Source organism: Tupaia chinensis, unplaced genomic scaffold, assembly GCF_000334495.1.
Source record: "Tupaia chinensis unplaced genomic scaffold, TupChi_1.0 Scaffold143574_1, whole genome shotgun sequence".
In the NCBI taxonomy this organism is placed as follows: domain Eukaryota; kingdom Metazoa; phylum Chordata; class Mammalia; order Scandentia; family Tupaiidae; genus Tupaia; species Tupaia belangeri.
Window position 1 is genome coordinate 620,026 of NW_006203419.1, and position 9,693 is coordinate 629,718.

General features: G+C 44.7%; 1 protein-coding gene across 1 annotated transcript in view; it reads right to left on the reverse strand.

Moving 5' to 3' along the window:
• ZNF343 (zinc finger protein 343) overlaps nucleotides 1–4,570 on the reverse strand; it is a 13,392-nt gene extending 8,822 nt beyond the window's left edge. Inside the window, 2 exon segments of the mRNA XM_027766471.1 lie at nucleotides 165–412; nucleotides 3,797–4,570. Coding sequence (XP_027622272.1) covers nucleotides 165–330 — 166 coding nt within the window. The 5' untranslated portion in view covers nucleotides 331–412; nucleotides 3,797–4,570.
• Nucleotides 4,571–9,693: the final 5,123 nt, after the last annotated feature.

The window sequence follows — 9,693 nt, forward strand, 5'->3', positions numbered from 1 at the left end:
GGGAAAGAGAAAGCTATGAGAAACCAGACTTTCCATGATGCTCCCAGAGCAACTCTTCTGAGACTCAAGATGAAAGAAGTCACCACTGTCCTCAGCTGTGACCTCTACAGCAGTCTCAGATGAACCTGGTGCCTCAGTCCCCTCCTCATCTCAACAATCCTCACCTTTCATTTTGTAACTTCAAGTCAATTGCTTTATGATCTCTATAGTGTCCCCATTCTTTGAAGATAAAATCCTCTCCCAGTCCTGCTCTTCTAGGACAGAAGAATCCAGAAACATCATGGCCCTAGAGTCAACGTGGTATCTTGAAATTCTGCCAGAAGAATTCATCTCAAGATGGATTTCTGCTGCCAGGGGTGACTTCTCCCAGCTTTAACTGTAGAGGCCCATGTTGTGTCCATGCATCCAGGACCTGTGGGACACAGAAGCAATGTCACATTGCTGGGGGCTTTACCAAGAGCCCTAAGCCCTCCCTTCCTCAGCAGGGATCCTGTCCTCAAACCCTCTCGATACACAAACAGAGTAACCATCTAAAGAAGGAGTTCCGACCTTCATTCCTTTTTGGTCTTTAAACCCTCAAGTCCATCCCCTGTCATGCTCCCTTACCTTTCAAAATTTATAACTTCTTTGGGTTGGCCCATAGTTCAGTGGTTAAGGGAGACCATGTGGCCAACCACACTATCAGAATCCAGCCCTTGCAGCCTGAACAACATACCAAGCACATGTGCATGCTTGCCCCAAATCCCAAAAAGATAGAGAAATGGAGGAGAAGGCATTGCAGCATGACCACCCCTATATTGGGGAGTGCTTCCTCCCTCTCCCACTGTCTTTTTCCAGTAAGTGGACAGGCCCTCTGGCAACTACAAAATAAATAAATAAAAGTGCAAGTAGTAAACCAGGACAGGAGATGATTAACATCAAAAAATTGTGACCTGGGTCAGCCCTGGAGCCTAATGGTTAAAAAGCTGGCTCCCAGGTGGCCAACTGTAGTTGAAATCCCAGCCCCAGAAGCTTGAAAAACATGCCAGACACAGATGTGTGTACCTAAAATCTCAACAACATAGAGAAATGTAGAAGGGATTGCAGAGTGGCCATGCCCCATGAGGAATGCTTTCTTCCTCCCTCCGTCTCTCTGGTGAGCATAAAAGCACTGTCAATTAAAAATAAAATTTAAAATTAAAACTACAATGACATACCATTATATAATAGACACAAAGACAACAAAAAACAAAAACAGTGATGGCATGAATGGTGTCAAGAATAGGTGCCATGAGGGACCAGCAGTTAGCGTAATGGCTATGTCGCTGGACTCCCATCTAGTCGATCATGGTTCAAGTTCCAGACCCAGCGGCTTAAACTCACGCTGGGCGCGTGTGCGTGTGTGCCCAAGATCACGAGAGGAGAATGGAGGAGAAGGAATTGTGGTGTGGCCATCCTCCCTGGGGGGTGATTTCTCACTTTCTGTCTGTCTCTCTCTGTCTTTCTGGTGAGCACACACATTCTATAGCAAAAAAAAAAAAAAAAAAAAAACTTCTCCAAAAAAAGAAAAAAAAAAAAAAAAAAAAAAAAACAGGTGACTCGCTTATTCTTAATGGCTGATACAGTATTACAGAAAAGTTGGGTTAAAGCGAGTGTAAAATAGTTCAATCACTTAGAGCAAACTAGCAGTTTCTTAAGAAGTTACTTACAAAGTAAAGTAAGATAATACACTTACCTCAAGACCCAGCCATTCTACTTATAGCTATTTATTCAAAAGTCTTGTAAACAAGACTCGTACAAGAGTGTCCAGAGCAGGGGCTAGCAGGCGGCATAGTAGTTAAGGCACTGGACTCTCACATGGCTAACCATGGTTCAAGTCTCTGACCCATCAGCTTGAAACACCAGGCACATGTGCGTGCATGCCCAAAATCCTGAGAGGAGAGTGGAGGAGAAGGCATTGTTGTGTGACTATTCCCCTTGGGGTGGGGGGGTGATTTCTTGCTTTCTGTCTGTCTCTCCGGCAAGTGCACCCTATAGCAAAAATCTTTTTTTTTTTTTTTTGAGAGGGTTTTTGCTAGAGGGCGCATGTTCTCAGGTTTTTTGCTAGAGGGCGCATGTGCTCTTCAGAAAGACAGAGAGACAGAAAGTGAGAAATCACTCCCTGAAGGGGATGACCACGCCGCAATCCCTTCTCCCCCATTTTCCTTTCGGGATCTTGGGCAGGCATGTACACGCGCCTGGCGTGAGTTTAAGCCACCAGGTCTGGGACTTGAACCATGGTCGACTACATGGGAGTCCAGCAACATAGCCATTATGCCAACTGCTGATCCCACAAAAATCTTTCTTTAAAAAAAAGAAAGAAAGAACATTCACAGTGTTTTCAGTTGTAACAGTCCCAAACTGGAAAAAACTCAAATGTCCAAGGACAAGAGAAATGTTGAACAATTTTACATAATGGAATGACACAAGGTGATCAAAGGAGAAAACAATGATACAGATAAAGTCCCACAGGTGAATTTCAAAAGCATGTTGTTCTAAGGAAGCTCCATATAAGAGCATACATTATATTCCGTCTATATGAAAGAACAGATAGAAGTATTATGTGGTGACAGAGATCAGAACCATGGTTACTTCAGGGAATAGGGAAGGAATTGTTGGAAAAGAAACGGCATGAAGAAACTTTCTGTAGTGATGGAAAAGTTCTGCATGATGACTAGAATGGTGGTTATTGGGAGTGCTCATCTGTCAAAACTCACTGAAATATACTCTCAAGATTTGCATATTTTATTGTATATAAATTATACCTCAATTTTTGGAAAGGGCAAATTAAAAGGTCTCTCTCAGTTACACATAATGTATTTTGAAATAAAATGACATATTGTCCAAAATTAGCTTCAAAATATCCTGCAAAGAGCCAGCAGGTGGCATAGAGCTTAAGGTGCTGGACCCCACATGGTCAACTATGCAGTTCAAGTTGTGGATCTGGTGTCTTGAATGTACTCACAGTGAGCATATGTGTGCCCAAAATTCCAAGAGAAAGAAGAAGGGATTGAAGTGCGGCCATACTCCTGGGGAGGTAATTTCCCACTTTCCCTCTCTCTTTGCCTCTCTCTGGCAAGCAAGCACACATGTCCTATAGCAAGCACTTAAAAATATATAGATATAGATGTATGTATTGAGTTGTTTGGACAAATCATGATGCATTTTTGCATAGAAAAATACGTCATGATTTTTCTGTCATGATCTTCTACCAAAAAAAAAAAAAATAGCAGGAAGAGGGTCATTGGTAGTATATGAAACACGAGATGATTATTCTTGATGCTGGAAAATGGATTCATAGCACATATTTAAAATTTTCCATTATGAAAAGTTAAGCATACAAAAAGACATCTGATTTTTTTTCTTGAAAGTTTATTTTTTCTGTATCTCAAGAGAACTTTAAGAAGAAAACGGTTACTAAGTTTTTAACTTAAAATCAAAGCCCAGTCACAGCAACTCCATGCTCTAAAGCCGTCCAAAGAAATGAACAGTGCAACTCCTGCTCCTCTGATGTAACAAACAGGAATCATACATGAACCTAAGTCTGTTGTTTTCCATGGACAGTAGAGTGTTACGGTTTCAGCACTGTCAGTACTGGAGCTTTGGAAAACTGGAGAAAGCTGCAGCCTCCAAAATGAAAAGTCTGCTAAGTGTCAATGGATTGTCTATATTCCTCACTTTGTAACTCTGTTCTTTCAAGGAATTCTAGAACAGCGCACACAGTTCCAGGTCCCTATTCCCTCCTGCCTGCTGGACATCTCAGCCAGCAAACACTTACTGATATCTGTCCTGAACGGGGCACTGGACAGAGGTTCGCAGATATCCGAAGATCATGACAGGTCGCTGGCCTGGGGAGCCTAGGTGAGGGGTACAGCCTTGCCAGCAGGGCAGACGACAAGCTGTCACATGAGGGACATAATAGTGTGAGGACACTAGTCCCCCTTCTTCCTCCCCTTGGCCTGCTTGCTACTCCTCTCCTCAGTCTTCTCACTGGCAGGTCCACCCAGTTTTCACCCACGCTGACCTCAGAGTCATCGCTGGCTCCATGCCCACCGCCACACCTAGTCACAAAGGCCTGAAGAGGCTGTCTCCTTCAGTGTCCTCTCCAATTCCTCATCATCCTGCATCAGCTGAGAAGCGACAACAGCCAGGAGGCCCTGATTCATGCCTCCTGCCCCAGCACAGGGCATGTCTACTTGGCTCTGGCTGACAGTCCCCGCGGATGCACGGTAGAGCCGTGCTCCCTACTCGGAATTTGTGCGGCCCAGAATAATCTCACCACCTTCAGCAAGGAAATTAGAAGTCCAGGTTTCACTCGCCCTGGCCAATAAAGGAAGCTGCAAGAAGCGCCGGACAACTGAGGCTCCCAAGCAGGCTGAGTTCCATCGCCTGGAGCCGCGCCCCCTCCACCAAAAAAGAAACTTCCGAACCCGCGGTTCTGGCCGCCCAGGCGCCACCTACACTCTCCCACCAGTCACACTCTACCCCTCATTCTAGCCCTAGGCCTGGCCTTCGCCACGACACCTTCCCGGAGAGAAAAGGCACCCGTGGTCACCAACCTGCGAAAGCTCCCAGATCCCGGCCGCTGCCCTGCGCCAGAACTACATTTCCCAGAATCCTCGGCCTCCCAGTGGCCGCCGCGGAGCCCCTTCTGGGCCCTGCAGCATTTCATTTACCAGGAAAATGGCTACAGGAGCGACAAATCCTCAGATCTTTTGTGGAAATGCCCATACCAAAAACAGATACCGATTCCGGAGTGAAGTCTTGCTCCACCTTGGGCCTGTTCTCCGGAAAGACTACAATCCCCATAAGGCTCTGCGGCAGCCTCCGCAACGCTTCCGGATCCCTGAGCGAATTCCGGTCGGCGAATTTGGCTAGTGCAAGGTATCGGCAGATTGCAAGTGTTCTGATTCTTCTTTTCCTGCACTGGCAGAGCCAAACTTCCCGGCCAAGGCTCCATACCGTACACCCTGCCTGACGTGCGCATATCCACGGTTTGGCTTCTTGCCACCTCAAAGGCCAAAGTTAAGAGTCAGATACTGCATGAGGTTCAGAATGAAAATGGGCCTGAAGAAGAAAAAACAAATTGTTTAACTATTCTATTTTCTACTTTCACTCACTCAATAGGACACTTAACGCAGAATACTTCACCTCTTGCATCCGAATGGATGGAAGTTTTTTCACACACACCAAGAAATGCTCTAGCAGACACCACCTGGTATCTTATAATTCCATTCAATTCTGACACTGTCTACCTGGAAATAATGTCAGGTCCCATTGGTTAAGGGCTCAGTCTCATAAAGACTAACCCCACTTCAGACAATAGTTGCAAGTGCCAGGTTGTGACCTATATTTCCGACCAATCAGCTAAAAACCAAAATCCCTTCCTCAGCTTTAATTCGCTAGGGCAGTTCACACAACACAGGGAAACACATTTATCAGCTTATTATAAAGGCTATTACAAATGACAATGTATGTTGTGAACAGCTAGATGAAGAGATGTACAAGGGACCAGCAGTTAGCGTAATGGCTATGTTGTTGGACTCCCACATAGTCGACCGCGGTTTGCGTCCCGGACCCGGTGGCTTAAAACTCACACTGGGCGCGTGTGCGTGCGTGCCCAAGATCCCGAGAGGAGAATGGAGGAGAAGGGATTGCGGCGTGGCCATCCCCCTGGGGGGTGATTTCTCGCTTTCTGTCTCTCTGTCTCTCTCTGTCTGTCTGGCGAGCGCACACGCCCTATAGCAAAAACCTCTCCAAAAAAAAAAAAGAAAGAAAAAAAAAAAGAGAGAGATGTACAAGACAAGGTATGTGGGAAGGGGCATGCCATCTTCAGGTTCCTAAGTTTTCAGCAGTCTGGGTGCTCTCTGATCCCTGTTCTTTTATTTTTTTTTTTAAGGAGGTTTTAGTAAGTAGTCATGATTTTTTGTTTTAAGAGATTTTTGCTATAGGGTGTGCGTGCTCACCAGAGAGACAGAAAGTGAGAAATCACTCCCCAGGGGTGATGACCATGCCACAATCCCTTCTCCACCAATCTCTCCTAAGGATTTTGGGCACATACACGCACGTGCCCAGCGTGAGTTTTAAGCCCCAAGTCTGGGATTCTAACCATGGTCAACTATGTGGGAAGCCAGCAACGTAACCATTACGCCATCTGCTGGTCCCAATAGTCATGATTAATCATATCTTTGGTGATCAACTTAGCTTTCAACTCTTCTCTCTTCCTCAAGAGTGGTTATAAGAGTTCCAACTATCACGTAGTTGGTTCCCCTGGCAACCATCCCCGTCCCAAGGCTATCCAGGAGCCCACCAAGAGTCACCTCATTAGAACAAAAGATGCTCCTGTCAGGAAATTACAAAGGTCTTAGAAGCTCTTGGGACCAGCAGGTAGCTTCGTGGTTAAGTTGCCAGACTCCCACATGGCTGACCATGGTTCAAATCCTGGACCTGGCAGCTTGCTTTCTCACTTTCCTTCTCTCTCTCTCTTTTTGTATCTCTCTGGTGAAGATGTGTACCTTATAGCAAATTAATAATAATAAATAAAATTAAATAATTATTTTTTTAAAAAAGATCTGTGTCAGGAACCAGTGTCAGAACAAGTATTAGAATAAAATATTCTCCTAACACTCCAATGTTCAAGGGTGGTGGGCGTTCTTAAGAACTCTGTATTAGGAACTATGGACAGAATCAATAATATATTTCTTCCAATATCACCAATCACAATGCAAATAGGAGTTAGTATAAACATGGTAAGGGTTAGTATAAACATGAAGGTGGGTGTTAGGGTCAGGGTTTGGGTCTGAATAGGTTTTGTGGTAAGAGTCAAGGTCAGAGGAAGATCAGGTTGAGGGAGAGGTTCAGAGTTTGGTGATGATAAGGGGCCAGTGTAAGGACAAGGGGCAAGGTCAGTGTAGGTTGAATGTGAGAATGAAGTTTAACTTCAAAGCCAGTTTGAGGTTCAGGGTGATAGGGTCAGGGTGAGGTACAGTAGAAAGTGAAGATAAAGGTCATTAGGAGAATAAGAGTCAGGGTCAGGATAAGAATGAGACTGAAAGAATGATGGTCATTCCTAGTGACAAAATCAGAGTCTGAATGAGAGTCAGTGTCAGCACCAAAGTCAAGATTAAGTGTAGGGTTCAGGTTCAAGAAAAACGTCAGGGTCAGAATCACCATTAGAGTTTGGGAGTCAGGGTCAGTGTGAGGCTCAGGGTGAATATGATCGTAAATTTTCTGTGTCACCTTGACTGGGCCACAAGATGTTAGACATTATTCTGATGTTACTGTGAGGGTAGATTTTGGTCCATTATTGTGTTCCTATCAGAAATATATGAAACTGGATGAGTTATAAGGAAATAGAGGTTTAATAATTCATAATTCTGGTGATTGGGAAGTCCAAAGGCATAGGACTTGGCATCAGGCCAACCTACAATGGAAGCATAGCAGATGGTGGGTGCATGCAGAGAGAGAGCCGTAGGCAGCTCTCACTATCTTTTATAATATCCAGCTCTCCTGAGAACTAATCTCTTCTCACCATTACTGAAACTCATTGGGTTTTAGGCCTACCCCATGTCCTGGTGGTTGAGGGAGCTGGATCTCACATGGCCCACCATGGTTCAAATCGTGGCCTAGAAGTTTGAAATACACATTGGGCACATGTGTATTCATATCTCCATGATGCAATCACCACAACCCAATGACCACCCACCTCACCGCCTCCCATATCAAATTCCAAAACATAACAAATTTTGGAGACAAACCATCATCAAACCTTAGCGAGATATTTTAATATTTCAATCTATAGTCTGAGTAGAGAAGATTGCTCTCCTTATTGTGAGTGGACCTCATCCAATCGGTTGAAGGCCTGAAACGAACAAAGAACTGAACCTCCCTCAAATAAGAGGAATACCTCCTGCCTGACTGCCTTCAAGCATCACCTACCTCACCTTTTTTCTTGTCTTTAGACTCCAACTGAAATATCAGCTCTTCCTGGTCTTACGCCTGCTGGCCTTTGAATTAGAATTATACATTGTTGCAGGGCCAGCAGATGGCCTATTGGTTATGTCACTGGACTTGCACAGAGTCGACCATGTTTCAAGTGGCTTGAAACTCATGCTGGACACATGTGCATGCATGCCCAAGAGCCTTGGAGAGCAGAGGAGAAGGGGTTGTGGCATGGTCATTGTCCCTGGGAAGGTAATTTCTCATTTTCCCTCTCACTGTCTCTGCCTCTCTCTCTCTAGTAATAACATGCACCCAAAGGCAAAAACCTCTACCAAAAAAAAAAAAGAAGAATTTTTATACATTATTGCACTTTGATTGCTTAGCTTCATCCTAATTTGTTGAATGTCATTAAAAAAAGGAAATTTCGAGAACAATTTTGTAATTATAAGCTCATTTTCTTTAATAGTGCTTGGATTCAGGTAATTCGACTCTAACTCACTGTTTCACACTTCTGAGAGAGGCAGTATCTGGTTCTCAGCTTGTTTACACATGTACTGCTTAGTCATATATAGTTTCATCTTTATTTTCACAAATTCAGTGTAATAGAGTGCTTTTGAGGACAATGCCTGCTTCTGAGTTAGGTTTCACTAATGCTGCTTAACTTGACCTTAATTTAATGAAACATGAGATCAGGTGTCTCTGTTTTGTGTTTTGCACTAGTTTGCATATATAAAGTTTATATGTCATTTATGAAGCTAATAAGTTCATTTATAATGAGTGATTTTTTTTTTGGAGAGGTTTTCGCTATAGGGCGCGTGCACTCGCCAGACAGACAGAGACAGAGAGACAGAAAGCGAGAAATCACCCCCCAGTGGGGATGGTCACGCCGCAATCCCTTCTCCTCCATTCTCCTCTCAGGATCTTGGGCACGCACACACAAGCGCCCAGCATGAGTTTTAAGCCACCGGGTCCGGGACACGAACCGCGGTTGACTATGTGGGAGTCCAGCGACATAGCCATTACGCTAACTGCTGGTTCCCATAGATGAGTGATTTTGAGCTTGATTTCACATAAATTTCCTAATTTAGACTAGCTACACTTTAACTCTCCCTGAGCAGTCAGTTACTTTTGAGCATGATGTCTGTTTCTGAACTCGTTCTCATTAATATACCGCTCAATTCTGGGTAGCTGTGCTCTGACTCATCTTTTTTTTTTTTTTTTTTAAGAGGTTTTGCCATAGGATATGTGCGTTCACTGGAGAGAGAGAGAGACAAAAAGCAAGGAACCCCCTGGGGGGTGGAGTGAATGGCCATGCTGTAATCCCTTCTCCTCCATTCTCTTCTTGGGATTTTGGGCACACACGCACACGCCAGCATGTTTCAAGCCTCTGGGTCCAGGACACGAACCATGGTTGGCCATGTGGCAGTCCAGTGCCTCAACCACTACACCACCTGCTGGCCCTTCTAACTCATCTTAAGGACAAGGGAACCAGCAGAAAACTGGTTTGGGAATATCGTTGATCAGCTCTGTTCACAGCAATTCGCCCAGGCATCTCCTGGAAAGCATTAGTATACATGGGGACTAGCCTTCTGCAAAAAGTAGAGGGAACTTAGACTATGTGACAATCAGGAGGGGCATGTTGGAGACAGTTGCTGGCAGCACAGGTTGGTACTTAGACCCTGAAGTAGGGACTTAGATTCTGGAGGCAGAGATGGGGACGTAGCCCCAATGGCA